At 58.6% G+C, this 14,539-nt stretch overlaps 2 protein-coding genes across 8 annotated transcripts in view; both read right to left on the bottom strand.

The window, feature by feature from the left end:
- Positions 1-946: 946 nt before the first annotated feature.
- On the bottom strand, positions 947-9,298 carry LOC140918370 (myeloid-associated differentiation marker). 3 transcript variants are annotated; one of them, XR_012161168.1, is made up of 2 exons: positions 3,225-9,298; positions 947-2,343 (listed from the first exon to the last, which is right to left on the bottom strand). XR_012161168.1 is itself a non-coding variant. In XM_073362599.1 (2 exons), exon 1 carries the CDS (start codon positions 4,739-4,741, stop codon positions 3,866-3,868), a length of 876 nt encoding a protein of 291 aa, XP_073218700.1. In that variant the 5' UTR covers positions 4,742-9,298; the 3' UTR covers positions 948-1,841; positions 3,834-3,865. The 3 variants fall into 3 exon arrangements, 1 of the variants encoding a protein (XP_073218700.1); XR_012161169.1 differs by having other exon boundaries at positions 947-1,841; XM_073362599.1 differs by having other exon boundaries at positions 948-1,841; positions 3,834-9,298.
- A 91-nt stretch (positions 9,299-9,389) lies between these two features.
- SEPTIN12 (septin 12) overlaps positions 9,390-14,539 on the bottom strand; it is an 82,903-nt gene continuing 77,753 nt past the window's right edge. For all 5 annotated transcript variants that reach the window (XM_073362595.2, XM_073362594.2, XM_073362598.2 and 2 more), the window contains 4 exons: positions 14,371-14,466; positions 14,032-14,128; positions 11,228-11,279; positions 9,390-10,808 (listed from right to left, as the gene is read on the bottom strand). In XM_073362595.2, the coding sequence (XP_073218696.2) occupies positions 10,664-10,808; positions 11,228-11,279; positions 14,032-14,128; positions 14,371-14,466 (390 nt within the window). In that variant the 3' untranslated portion in view covers positions 9,390-10,663. The remainder of the gene's footprint in view (positions 10,809-11,227; positions 11,280-14,031; positions 14,129-14,370; positions 14,467-14,539) is intronic.

The following is a 14,539-nucleotide window of genomic DNA, read 5'->3' as shown; positions in this document are numbered from 1 at the left end:
CTGCACCTCCCAATCCCAGCTGTCGCTGGAGAAGTCCCACTCCATACTACTCCCAAGGTCTTGCTCCACCCCCAGGACGTTCTGCTTCGCTGCCCCACACACAAGGGTTGGCTGGGGGCAGGTGACTCCTTGGGACTAGACTACCCTGGGCAGGCATTGCCCCACACTGGAGTCCAGGTCACGGGGTAATTCAAGGCAGAGCCCCAGTATCTCTCCTAATGGGAGAGCCAATGGATGAGTGACATCTCCCCTGAAGTGGTGAATGCAGGGTCCTCTCCGATTCTGGCCACTGAATTCCAACTCATAGTCATAAAGCATAAGGCCAGAAGGTACCCCCAGATCATCCCATGAGATCTATCACAGGCCACCAACACCCACCCACTAAACCCAGCAGCCGATGGGAAATGAGGGGAACTTGTGACAGCAGCGGCGGGGACAGGGTCTGCAGTTCGGCAGCAAGACCCGATGTCCCTGTTTCCCTGAATCAGTCTCCTTTGGGAACAAACACAGAAATCCCTGCATGCTGGGACTCATCGCCATAGATAATTTACAGTTCAGACATCACTAAACCCACCACTCTGCTCAGCCAGACTGAAATGGGAGAATGCCTGTTAGTTGTGATGGCATTAGAGAAACAGGAAGTTTCAGTCTTAGAGCCATTGTTCTGGACACACTAAGAAGGCAACAATTATAAATTGGCAGTAGCACCTGGAGGCCTCAGCCAAGAGCAGGATATCTTTGTGCTAAGCACTCTGTGTACTCATAGTGAAAGACAAACGCTGCCCCACAGACCTTACAATGGGAATAAATAGTCAAACAGAGGGTGGGAGAAATCTGGTATTATCCCCATTTTACAGCTGGTGAATTGAGGCACTGAGAGGTTAAATGACTTGCCCAACATCTTCCAGGACGTCTCTAGCAGAGCCAGGAATTGAACTCAGCCCACTTGAGTACCGTAAGCACAATGTCCTCTTTAAAGTGCTGTGGGCCCAGGGATTCCGTAACAGCTTGGGCTGAAACACATGCTCAGATAAAAAACAAAGCAAGACATTAAAACTGTCAGTCCGTGCTAGTAAACTTTATTTACAGTGTGCACCTGACCCCAGAAACAATCACCACACGCCTGTGATGTGCACGGTCTGGGCCGTAACCAGGGCGGGCCAAGTGGGGCAGCTGCCCAGGGTGCAAAGCCGGGGTGGGGGTGGAAAAATGTGTCAGAAAAATGACAAAACAAAACGATACAGGGCACAAATAGGCTTGCTCGTCCCAGGCCTAGTTACAGCTCCATACATGATAAGGATCCCACTGCGACTGAGCACTTCCTGCGTGCTGCCTGGGATTGCTGGCTTAGTCCAAGGTTCGGGACTGTGTTAGCACCTTGACAATGCTGTAGGCAGGGAAGGGTTTTCCATCCATGGGTTTGCAGTCTTCATGATCTCACTCCACTTGGCTTGGACAGAGTTTAATCAGTTTAATCACTAGAGGTGGGATACTCTTTCCTGGGGAAACTTCTGTAACCCTTTCCTCATCATGTTGACTCAGTTTTTCTTGGACGGGCTGATACTAGCCAAAGGAGAAACCATGAACTGAGCCTTCCCCAGCCTCTCTCCAGGTCACAGCCCAAAGGTGACCTGGCAAAGTGTACAATACATTAGCCTTGTGTTCTTTTACTGCTTCTTTATGATGGAGAAAGACGGTCTGAAAGGGTTTGTCATTGAAAAAAAAAATTCTGCTTTTCACAATTCAATTCAAGTCCTGTCTAGCTTGGAAAGATTCGATGGTGACAGGAGAACTTGCGAAATGATGAGATCGCAAAAGCCAAGAGAGCGAAAGCTGAGTACCTGAGTGGGTGAGACAAAGGAATGTCTAATCAGACTGTTTTGGGGGGTTTCGATGGGAGGATGGGGGTGGTTTTCAGGCATATTTAACTCCAATGACAAATTAACATTCTGAAGAAAGGCTGCCTTTGCCGCTAAAGATCAACACACCCAGCCCTTCGCTTCTGCTGTGAGAGCTCACACTATATATCCCTAAGGCCCCCCACACCCGTCAACAAAACCAGGGAGACCAGACATGACCGTCCTGAGATTTCTAAAGTACAAAACAAGCAGGAAAACTCGCTCTCCCTTTTTGCAATCATAAAGCAGCCAAAAAAGAGCAAAAGCTCCATTTAAAAAACTTCCTTTGCGCGTCATCTTTAAACTTCTGTCCTGGGGAACGAGGACAGCTCGCTCAGGTTTCAGGAAGACTATAAAGCTGGAACGTGAAGCTGCCCCTGGAGACAATGCACTGCTTTGGCAGGGGGCACTCACACTGCGTGCATGCTGATGCACTTTTTGCTGACTGAAAAAGAATGGGAAGAAACACGTGGGTGGATTCACAGATAGCTGTGCATAGACGTGCACACACAGAGCTTAAAGCCAGGCCCGGTGCCAGCCCCCCTGGTTTGACGGCAAGCCTTACAATGTTCTGTATACACATGTACGGGTTTGCACAAATTTTGTTTCATTTTTGCCTTCCAGTTTAGCCCTGTTCTAAATGGCGGCCATCTCTCATCACTGTCAGCAGGGCCAAAGCCACAGGCTGCCCTCAGCAAGGTGGCTGCCATGTCCCTTTGACACTGCAGGTGAACAAACACCTTCAGTTCCCCCAGCAGGAATGGCCACCACCTCCCATTGCTCCCAGCGGGGAAGAAGCCAAGCTGCCCGCAGGAGTGGGAGTGGCCATGTGAGGGTCAGGCTGGAGAATGTGGCAACCCGGGAATGGGGCTGCCAAAGGGGACAGGGAGGGAACGGTGCGGTGCCAGACTGAGGTGGGGTGTGGCTCAGGCGAATGTGGGGAAGTAGAGGGGAGCACGAATGCGGAAGCTGCCCATTAGGTAGGGAGGAGGATAGAATGGCAGCTCCCATGCCCCAGGGATCGGGAGGGGAAGTGGAGGCCCGGCTGAGCAGTGAGGGTGTCTTATGGGGTCATGTGTTGCAGGTTGGATTTTAGCCCTAATGGGGCCGGTGAGGGGGGAGCTTTCCCGGAAAGGTGAGACCCTCAGATAGTAGGTCTATGAACACTAGCCTGACTGATCATAAAATAGCTCCACACCCTTGGGGCTGGCCATGCCGGTGTCACCCCTCTGCAGTCAGCCATTCCTACCTGCCACACCCTGCTTGCTGCAGACCCTGACATGCTCCCCTCCCCAGCCCGGTGCCCAGCCCTCTAAGCACACACACCTCTGTTTGCATAGCCACAGCCTTTGAAAGTTCATTTCCTGGAGGGAGGGTGGGAGCCCTGGGCGCTGTTTACCTGCCTTCAGACCAGAGTTTGAGGCACAGGAAAGTTTCTCTGAGTCGCAGCATCATAACACACTAACTAGCCAGGACTCAGTAACCCAGCCTCAGCCCCAGCCCCCGATGCTCCTTGGGCTTCCAGGGCCCAATCCAACACAGGTTGAAATCAATGCAAAGTCTCCCATTCGCTTCAGTGGGCTTTGGATTGGGATCCCCCCATTCCTGACCTCCCCGCCCTTCTGCGGCTCACTCACAGGTTGCTGTACACCCGGGCAACAGGCAGCACCTTCTGTCCCTTCCCCTCCCGACATGTCCTGCAAGGAACGCCCTGATTCCCTGCAGCAGCACCTGGGCCCCAGCGGTAGCCACCTGCAGCTCCTGGAGCAGCAGCCAAATCAAATACACACAGAAGCCCCTGGTGCATGGACATGCCAAGAAGGCTAGGATGTGGGGGAAGAAATGCAAAACAGTTGAGGCCAAAGCAGTTCCCCCTGCGCGACGGGCAGCCCCGGTCCCTTCCCACTACTTCAGTGCTGATGGTTCCCACCGTACCCCCGAAGGTGCGCATGGCTGATAACGCTCTGTTAGGCCGTACTGGTCATGAAGACCATCTTGGAGGAGTACACCAGGTCGACAATGTAGGCGATGAGGTTGAAGAAGGTGAGGAAGGTCACGCCCAGCCGTCTGTTCCAAAAGTGAAGGCTGTCACCTGAACTGGGTCTGGGGTTCCCTCTGAAGTTGAAGACGGGCCAGATGATGGCAGCCGTCAGGTACAGGAGTACAGCCAAGGCGTTGTAACCCACCAGGACTTTCTCCAAAGGGAAGGGAATGTAGGTGAGACACCGGCCGATGGTGAGGATGATGATGAACAGCGTGACAATGAAGCAGATGCTGTAGACAGCTATGCACCATAGCTGGCCGGGTTCGGTTTTATATGTCGTGGGTTTACTCACCAAGGAGAAGATAAGACAAGCCACGTAGGCTTCAAACACCTTCAGGAGGCCAGGGACAGTGGTGAGGAAGCTGCTCCTGTCTCCAGGCCTGGCTCGGGTCAGTCCAACCTCGATGGTGTAGGCAATGAAACAGACGCAGGACATGGCTGTAGTTGCTGCCTGATAAGCACATTTGTTGTCAGAGCAAATGTCGGTGATGAAGGTGGAAGGGTATATGATGGAAGAGGTGAAGATCATGAGCACCGCCAGCATGGCGAAGGCGCTGGTGAAGTCATCCCAGGACAGCGGCAGCTTCTCAGAAAAGCCAAACAGCTCCAGCACCACGATCAGCATGGACACCAAGAAGCAGAAGCACCAGGTGAACATGCACCAGGTCCCATAGGTTCCTTGGAACTGGCCGGAAGCAGCCGCCAGACTGAAGGCCGTGCAGGACAGGAAGATCTCAAAGAACCGGACAATCCCCACAGGGATGATCAAGGAGCGAAAATTCAGCTCGACGACTGGCATGATGCTCTGGGCATGAGAGAACCCCAGCAACCTGTGCCAACTGCAGCAGCCTTTGCCTCTCAAACTGCAGAGCCAGGTGGGAAGGCAAGAAATTCAGGCACCCTCGCCCACAAAGCTTGGCCCAGGCTGGCATGCACTAGGCGTGAAGGGCTGGAGCAGGTCTGGAAGGCTGTATTGTTAGAACAGAGTGTGAAGTGCCAATCTTGGGCACAGCCTACCTGCCCAGCTTGCAGCACCGCCCAAGTGAAGCACCAGGGAGAGTGGATGCAATTGGAGTTTGCTCTTATCTGGGGAAAGGGGGTGGGACCCTGGTCCAGGGAGATGGAGCTAGGGAAGAAACACTTAATAAAATGGCCGATTATCTGACGCTCTGCCTGAGCCCAGCCTGGAGTGAGCAGGAGGGTCCCACTCACAGCACTGCTCCCCGGCTCTCTGCCTTGCACTGTGCTGGCTGGTGAAGGGCTTCTTCGGCATCGCGGGGAATGGCTGCCTGGCTTGCTCCTGGAGCTGAATTCCAGGAGGTGCCCCTGTGCTCCCTCTCGGCTCAGGGCAGGGCAGCAGCAGAGTAGATCATTCACAGGGGAGCTGGTTAAAGAGCAACTCGTGGTGTCGCTGCAGCTGACTGGTTCCTGGGAATTCTGTGTAGCTAGATCGCCTGCCCCCTCCACTCACACGGTCATGCTCCAAAGCTTCTGTCCACACAGACTCACACCTCCCTGAGCCTGCTGCCCCCCCCCAGCCCCATGGGGTCCTTCACACCTGGGCGAGGTGCGCGTGTATGTGTGCGGGGCTCACAGGGCTGATTCAGATTTCACCCACGCTGGTGTAAATGAGGAGGCACTGCAATGAAGTCAACAGGGCTACACCACTGCACAGCTAGGGCCAGGGAGAATCAGGCCCTAGTACCTGGTAGCAAGTGTCAGTGGTACAAGGTGCCATGCGTTCACAATGGCTGCTCACCTCAGTGCTTCCCCCGCAAGCCGGTTCCCCTGAGCTGGGCTAGCAGCTGGCAGCCCACGTGCTTACCTTCTCTCTGTAAAGCAAAGGGGGGGTGCATGCCAGGAGGTTCCCACCTGCGCTGAAGGGAGGTGGAGACAGCGTGAGGCTGCGTTAAAGCCTGTGGCCCTCCAGAGAACGGGAGGTGCCATCCAGGAATGTGAAGATAGCTGGTGTTCTTTGCAGCTGGATGTGCTTGAGGCTAGAGGTGCTATGAAGCCAGGTCCTGAGCCTGCAGCTGGCTCCATGTAGGTGCCAGGGGTTGTGGGTGCAGGAGCGAGGCCCTGGGGTGTGTGTGGCAGGAGGCTGGATGATGCAGTAGCTGTTCCAGGTGAGACTGAGGAGGTTTGGGTGGAGTAGTGGCCCCAGGGGATTCAGCCCTGGAGCGATCCAGGCTGAGTTGGTGCTGACTGGCCCCCCTTTATCACCCTTGGGAGATCTCCTTGGCTCTCTTCCTCCTGCACTTTCATTGTAGGGCTAGGCCTAGGGCTGCTGGGGTATTGCACATCAGGAACTATTAACCCCTTCTCCCCCACAACTTGTAATCCCATGTAGTAAGAACTAGCAGGATGAGGCCTATTGCCTCAGCTACTGGGCAGAGGCTGTGAGTTGGGCGAGGACCTCATTCATCCTTCAGCAACAGCTTTGGCAGGTGACGTGAAAGGAAACCTGGCCCGAGCTGAGCTGGTGGGAACGGCTCTTTGCATAACCTAGTGCTTCACGCTCCTTTGGACGCTGGCCTAAGAACCTGACACGCCAGCCCCTTGTGGGGGAAACAGCCTTTGCTGTAGGAGGCTGCCCTTTGGCACACTCTGTCTGTGGGTTTGGTTTGCTCTGTGCTACTTGATGAATTTTGTTCCTCACAGCAGAGCAGGGTCCTCCTGGCTACTCCCTGTGTCCCAGTGGAGAAGGGACTAGCTCTTGAGATTGAAGCACAAGCCTGGGTGCAGGACTCCTGGGTTCCACCTACCTGCCTGCCTGCCCTCCACCCATCCACATCCTGGGAGTTCCCAGCTGGTGCATTATAACATTGCTGGGCTCTGTCAAACACCTGTTGCATTCTACCCGCAGAGGTGGCGGCATTTCACTGCTGGATGACGGGATTCAGGTGGTGTTTGCACATGCCTTGGTAGGGGCAGGGCTCCAGAATGTGCGAGGTTATTGCATCTGGGTTCCTGAGGGGTGGAGGGTGGTGAAAGGAGGAGAGCAGCATGCTCCTGGCGCAGGCAGTTGCATGTAAAATGGCCCCGATCCTGGGAACTCAGTGCTTGGGTAACCAGCTTGGGCACCTGGGGCCTGATTTCCAGAGGCGGGGCCGTGTGGCTGTGGCTCACCTTGCTATCAAGCTGCAGGTAAGGTACTCAGCCCCACTGAAAACCAGGCACAGGGGGTCACAGGTTGGCCTCCCAAATCAGTGGCTGTAGCATTCCTGGGTGGGAGCTCTCTCTGGCTAGGGGAGATGGAGACACCCAGTGAGCGGAGGGGCCCACTGGCTCATAGAACCTCTCCTTGCCCGCAGAGCTAGGGCAGATGTGATAAGCAGTGCTCGTCCCCGCTGGCACACTGCTGGGAATGAGGAGCAAGCCAGGTGGAGGCGCAGGCTGGGGCAGGGCCAGACTCCTTCTCTGCTGTTTGCGAATAATTAACAGGGCCTGCCAGCGGCACAGTGCAGTGATTGGAGAGAAGAGGCCGGTGCTACCCCCAGAGCTGGGAATGTGGAGGAATGCAGCTCTGTAAAGGGCCGCACTGCTCTGGATGAAGGGAATGGCAGGACTAGGCCTGGCTTGTCCCTGTCCCCGTATTACCTCCCGCTTGCTAGTGGATTCAGCCTCTGGGAAGAGGTAGCCCCATTTTCCAGATAGACAACCTAGGTCCAAGGAGGGGACGAAGCCCCTTGGTAAGGTCGCCAAGCCAGGGACCGTTGCTTGGTGCCAGACCCCTGGGGTTTCCTCTCCGCAGTGAGCAAACAAGCTTTGCAGGGGCAGACTTCGCACTGTCCGCGCATTAACTGACCTACCAGAATTGCAGGCCAACCCCACGTTGGGACCCAGCCTAGAGCAGGGATTCACCCGAGAATAGTGGTGCAGAGTCTTACGCCCTCCTTCCTGGGGATCTCCTCTAGCCTGGAGGCCTAGCCTGTGCCCCAGGGCAGGCAGCGCAGTGGCTGGGGCTGGAGAGCCCCTAGCATGCTCCTGGTAACCCTGTGAAGCCCTTGTACTCCGGGGGAGCGGCAGGGGCTGGGCTGGTGGGAGCTGGTGTTTTTATGCCCTGGCGACCAGTCTGCAGTATTTTATACTCTCTTTAGCAACCAGTGATGGGCAGTGAAATGGGCCTGCAGCACGCTGGCAAAGGAGTGGTGGGACCATTTGGGGAGCTCCCAGCAGCACCATTCAGCCCCAGCTCCTGGCCAGCCCTAAATGGGCAGGGGGGTTGGGGTTGGAGGCAGGCTCTGCAGAGCCCCATGGGAGCGTATTAAGAGCTGCCAGGCAATGCAGGGAGCTGCCCTCCTTCCCACTCCTAGACAAACAGGTCCTGCATGGAGCTCTGCATTGGTGGCTTGCACATATAGCTGGGGCCAGCCGTGCCAGCTGGACAGTACCCACCACAAGGGCTCTGCTCTCAGCTGGGGACTCTAGGGCAATTATCCCAGACCCAATACTTTCGGCCAGCTGCCCTTACAGGTGCATTGGCCCCTGCTGGCAAGAGGTGGGGAGCAGAGCCTTGCAGCCCGAGGGGCCAGCCTGCAAGGGCTGGGTTTGGATTGGGTCTGCTCACTCCTCCTGCCCAGGGGGTCAGGGAGGCAGCAGCCGTGTGTCCCGTTCCTGCCAGCTGCCACCAACTCACTGTGCCGATGCCATGCGGAGTGAGTGTGCTGAGGAGCCCACAGCACCCACAGTGCAGCGGGGGGGTTGGGGCTGGCAGGAATGGGGCATGCAGCAGCCTGCTGTGTTGACCCCACGGGCAAGGCAGCTGGAGACGGTTCATGGGTATGCGGTGTGGGGAGCCCCCTCAGGTCTGAGCCCCAAGGACAAGGGGGCAGGGACAGGGGCAGGGGTGAAAAGGACTCGACTCACTCTTGGGCTGGGTGGGGTCAGCTGTGCCCGAGCAGACCTCTAGGAAGGTGGGGCTAGGGAGCAGGGTGGGGGAATGGCCCAGGGGAGCTGGCTGGAGGGCCCTGTGGAGAAGGCGTCTGGCAGCGTGGGCCGCTCCAGGCTGGCCAGGGCATAGCCCCAGCTGACCACTGCTGATTCCTCTCTTCCTGTGAGGGGCTGGCTGCAGCCTTCCCTGTCGGGCTCGAGGCACTTGGCCTGTTGGGGACCTTAGTCTGGCTGATGCCCCAGGCAGAGCACAGCTGGGTCGGGATGGGGGGAGAGGGGACTCTCTGACTGGAAGGAGTCTCAAGAGCCCCACTGCTCATTCCCTCTCAGTGGCAACGGCTCAGGGCCCCCAGGCCTTTTTAGCCTCTAGCTCCCCTCTGGGGAAAGGCCAAGGGTCCCTGCGGAGAAGGGGGTCCAAACAGAGATGGGTTAGGCATAGACGCACAGGCGGCAGGAAGGGAACCCTGGCTGAAGCACTGTACATGGGGCCGGGGTGGGAACAACTCTGCATGGCTCCCTTCCCTGTGGGGGGATGAACAGGGGGGACACCAGGCCAAGGTTGCAGGGGGATCTTTAATGTGTGACCAGAGACTGCAGCGAGAGAACGAGCCCCAGCCCCAGCCCCAGCTTTTCAGAGGAGAGTAAATGGCCAAGCACCGCCCGCCCTGCGGGCTGGGGGGATTCCCCTGTGATACCCCTCGCTCCTTCTGCTGCCTGGAGCTCAGCCCCAGCCCTGGCCCTCCCACCAGTACCTCTCCCCCTGGCTGGGACAGCCTGCATCCATCTCCCCACCCCCCCGGGCTTTTCCCAGCCCATGTGTGTTTTGAACACACAGTGCTGGTGACTCTGCCCAATGGGCAGTCGGTTGGGCCTCCGTCCCTCTCTGCTATTCCCCAAACCTTAGCACTGCCCACCCCACCTTTTCCCTAACCCTGTGGGGCAGCTACAGGCTCTAGCCCTCTGTAGGATGGGTCATTCCACGAGGATTGAGAATCCGAGAGCGATTCCACGAGGCTGTCCCCTAAGGGCATAGGAGAGGCTGGCTGGCTGGGTACCTCCATCTCCCAGAGCTTTGCTCGCCCCCAGCAGGAAGGGCTGGCTCTGCCTCCCCAGCCCCAGAGCTCCCTCTACCCCACAGCAGGAAGGACTAGCTCTGCCCCTCTCACCCCAGGCCCCCTCTGCCCCACAGCATGCGGGGCAGTGTTCTACTCCAGTCCCCCCTCGTTGGGGGATGCAGGCACAGGGACTCCCAAAGGAGCTGGAGGCTCAGGGCAGCAGCCGACGTGGGGAAGACCAGGAGGGGAGGCTGTTCTCAGCAGCGCAGGCCTGAGGCTGCCCCAGTCCTGGGGACAACGGCATGAGGTGGGAAAGGCCCTGTGCCAACACACCTTCCTGTGGGTGCGTCGCGGGGGGTCAGGCCCACTGGCTCCAGACTGTGCCTCTTTGGTAGGGCAGGGCTCCCTCCAGAACTGGGGCATGCTTGTCGGGGCAGAGGTGCACGGGGTGCATGTGCCAGGAACCTACGAGCTCCATGCAAAGTCGCCAAGGGGGACGGGCGTCGGGGAAGCAGGAGGAACGGATGGGGAGCAGTGGGGCCCTTGAGGCCGCGCCTGGCACGGCCCCCCAGGAGTCACTCCTTGCTTAAGGCTGTTGCATGGCTGGAAGGTGTTGGTGCATCGGCAGAGTCAGTGTCTGGCCCAGCACTAGGGCACTTGGGCAGGGCAGTGAGAACAGAGGAGCTCTGTCCACGGGGTGGGGATCTCAGCTCCTCCCCCCTTCAGCCAGTCTGTGGGCGCTGTCTGGGAGGAGGACGCCCTGCTCTCACTGCTCAGAGGTTGCTCTCCACCTCGTCCTTCCCCAGCAGCCTGTTGACGGGGCTCAGCGCCAGCTGGTTGCTCTCGTTGAGCCGCTGCACGCGGTAGCTCTCATAATGCACATTGTGGGTGATGTCCTTGAGATCCTGCAGGTGGGAACTGGGGCGGGTGGAAAGTGAGAGTTAGGAGGGTAAAGGGGCAGGAAGAACAGCTCCAGCCAGGCCCTAGGCCCTGCAGCCAGAGGCCCCCAAATAGGCTAAGCTTGTGCTTTAAAAGCCATCCCACTATGAGGGGCTCCAGCCCCCTCCCTCTCCCTCCAGTAGCACCACCCCCTCTGCCAGTCCCCCAAGGGCTGCCCTCACTGTCCCATGGCTTCCCCTCCAGGACCCCAGCCCAATCCTGCACTCCCTGCTGAGTGACCCAACCCCAACAGCTTTCCCTGGCAGTGGAGGGTGCTGAGCCCCGCACAGGGATGGGCTCCCAGCTGGGGCCAGGCCCTCCCCAACCCTACCCTGCGTGCCTGGGGCTGTACCCCTCTCCCTGTGCGTTAGGGGGGTGGGCCGAGCCGGGCATCTCACCGGATGAGCAGGTCTCGGAGCAGGGGGAATTCACAGTGCGCTGGGTTCTCCACTGAAAAACAAGACACAGACTAGTTGTAGACCCTACCACCCTGGTGGAGAACGGGAGTGACTCAGATGCCCAAGGAATGCATTCAAAGCCACCCTGGTCAGAGCAGCACCCCATGTCCTGCCACCATCCCATCCCCCGCCTTGTCTTTTAGCTGCATCTTGTCCACTCTGTCCCTTACTGGGAGACTAGATCCTGCCCTCAGAGGAACCTTGGAGCCCTTCACTCCTGCTGGGGAACTGCAAGGAGGCAGGTGGTCACTAGGGGGCAGCAGGCTCCTATGTATGTGCACTGGGTAAATGGCAAGGGGTCGGGGAGGGCGGGAAGGCAGGGGCGACATCCAGGCAGCTGCAATCTCAACAGAACAGCGGCATCCCTGTGTTCAAAAGAGCAGCCCAACTCCAGGGTGCTACGTCTAGGCAGCAGCCAAAGCATGGTGCTCCATGAGGCCTGCCCGGATGGACTGGGCACAGCAACGGGACCCCAACAAGCACTGCAGGGGGACCCAGGAACAGCCCCGGTTTGCACGTCTCTGTTGGGGATCTAGTCATGTCTGAGGGTTGCACGTGTGTTCGTACGTGGAGGCGTGTGTCTGTGGGGCTGCTCCTGGGGGTAGCTATGCGTCCAGTGGTGTTCAGAGACTTTGCATGTGCAGTGAGAGTCTGGGTATGTGAGTGACAGGGAGCACTCACCGTGCGTGCACGTACAGGGGTTGTGAACAGGGGGGGAGGTGGGGAAGCCCTGCGATAATACAAATAAATACACAGTAGCACACGTATGATGGCTACACATGGGTATACCCGCTGACAAACACCTGTCGGGGAGGGTCTAGGTTTCCTTGGTCCTGCCTCAGCGCAGGGGGCTGGACTAATCGGCCGCTCGAGGTCCCTTCCAGCCCATGTCTTTCATATTACGTGTGTCCCCCGGCACAGTTCCACACACACAGCGCGTGCTTAGGGGCTCATGTGTGTCAGCCTGGCTTTGCATGGGTGTGGGAGCGCCAGGCCAGCTCCCCCCTGCAGCCGTGCCAGTCCCCTCCACGCACGGCGAGACGCTGGCGAGCTCTCCCTCTGGCACGGAGCAGCAGCTGGGAGCCTTCAGCCAGCGTTCTGACGGGTTACCTGGCAGCGCCGTGGCCGCACGGTTCCAGCTGTCTTTGATAAATGAAGAGGCCCTTGGTAACGCGCTCCAGAGAAGCTCTTCCCAGGCCCCAGCTGACCCCCAGCACCAGCCAGGCGCAGGTGCAAGGGCTCACAAGGGGAAAGGGCTTGAGGCTACAGCAACTGCTTGGGATGAGGGGGGAGGACGGGTGGTTCCGTTGCTCAGACTGCAGGAGCGCAGGCATGGCAGAGCACCACAGCGTCCCTGCCTGCGGATGAGGCCCATGGAGCCCAGCACACCCTACACACACGGTGCTGGAGGGTGGCGGAAAGCTCAGGGCCGTCTGGCAGATATAACGGGCCACGTTCCCGCTGGCGTCATTGTGACCAGCTCAGCAGGCTGCCCCCAGGGTGACCCGAGGGCAGCGTATGTCCTGTCTGTGCTGGCTGCGAGGGATGGGCTCGGTGCTGCACACGCTTCACCCCAGCTCTGCCAACAGGCTCTCAGCAGAGACTGCGGATCCCTGGCGCCAGGGAGCAGCACAGCTCCAGAGTGGAGTGGGCAGGGCCCAGACAGGCTCCAGCTGCCCCAGCTCCCCACTGGGCCCCTCTGCACCCCATGGGTCTCTTGGGGCGGAGCTCCCCGCTGCATGGGCTGCATCAGTGCTCAGGAGGATACCTGCTTGCTGCACTTCCCTGGGTGCGGGCAGAGGCCCTGCGTGTCAGGTTTATTGCAGCCCAGGTGTGATGCTGGGAGGGGCGCTTGCTGCAGGTGCCAGGTATCACAGCAGCCTGGCAGATCGCTGGGAGCGAGAGGTGAAGGCAGTGGTGTGATCACAGCTGCATCCCACAGATGCTGGGCAGCGTTACAGGAGCGGAAGGGGGCTCAGCACAGGAGAGTTCCTAGAGCAAGCGCGGCGTGTCGGAGCTCTGGGGAGGGTCCCAGCTGCTTGGCAGTCTGCCCACTGCCCCAACACTCACGCACACAGGCCCCAGGACGGGGGCTGAAGGGCCTGACTAGGGATGTACGGGCAGGATGGGCCAGTCCGAAACTTTGCCTCACTCTAAGAAGTTTGGGCCCCTTTCCTTAACCCTCATCCACTCCTTCCGCCCCAATGCCAGCCCCGGGGGTCAGGGCAGGACCAGAAACCCTCAATACCAAGAGCCAGGCTTGTTGCTGCTGAGTGCCCTCTACCTGAGCCCTTGCTCACTGCTGGGTCACAGCCTACTCTCAGGGCCAAAGGAAACCTTCTGGCCTGGAGGAGGAGCTGGCCTGGAAAGGCGGCCCATTCAGTGGGCCCGGGAAGGAGCTGGGAGGACAGCTGGAGCTGGCTTTGGACACAAGGGCACCATTGGGCACAGGGCTCCAGAAGCCTGCCGAAAACAGCAGGGGCTGGGAGTGCAGATGCAAGAGGAGCGATATGCCGGAGAACCCAACTTCACCAGGGTGTAACCAGGCCCCTGGCTGGGTCGCATCTGCGAGGGACAGTGGATCTACCAGCCCAAGGCTCAGGAGCCCTCCAGACCCTCCGTCCACAGACCAGCCACGACAGGGGGACAGAGCCAGTGTTAGCGGGGGTCCACTGGGAGCTGGGGGACCGGATCCATCTCAGTGCTAGGAGCTGTGCCCCACCCACGTTCGAGGGAGCCGTTACCTTCAATGATCCCCCACTTGGTCTTGCGGCCCAGGACCCTCTTCCCGTTCACCTGATGCTCCTTGTCCGCTCCAACCACTGCGAAGGGGATTTTGTCCTGGACAGGAAGAGGGGGCAGAGTCACTGTAGAACTGGGACAGGCCCACCTCTCCGATCCGTGGGCCCTGGCACTGCAACTCAGGGTCAGGCTCCCTCCTCAGCGCTGCTGTCACTGCCCAGCACAGCTGCCCGTCCGCCTGTCCCAGCCAGAGAGGGACACAGAGTACCCCACCACAGCCAATCACCGCCCAGCTCAGCTCTTTGCCCCCCCCTGCCCCCACGCAGCCTCCCAGCACTCACACGAATTTTATTATTCAATATCCTGTCGTCTGGGTTGTCATCAAAATCCTCCTGGGGATAGACGCTGATGCCGTGGGCCTTCAAGTCCTTCTGGATCTGTAGGAGACAGCGCCTGTGAAATTGCTCTGTGCTAGCAATGGAGTTGGCTACCGTTCATCCTAAAGCCCTC

The sequence above is a fragment of the Lepidochelys kempii genome, chromosome 10, assembly GCF_965140285.1.
Source record: "Lepidochelys kempii isolate rLepKem1 chromosome 10, rLepKem1.hap1, whole genome shotgun sequence".
Lineage (NCBI taxonomy): Eukaryota > Metazoa > Chordata > Testudines > Cheloniidae > Lepidochelys > Lepidochelys kempii.
This window is presented reverse-complemented; position numbering and strand designations above follow the sequence as displayed.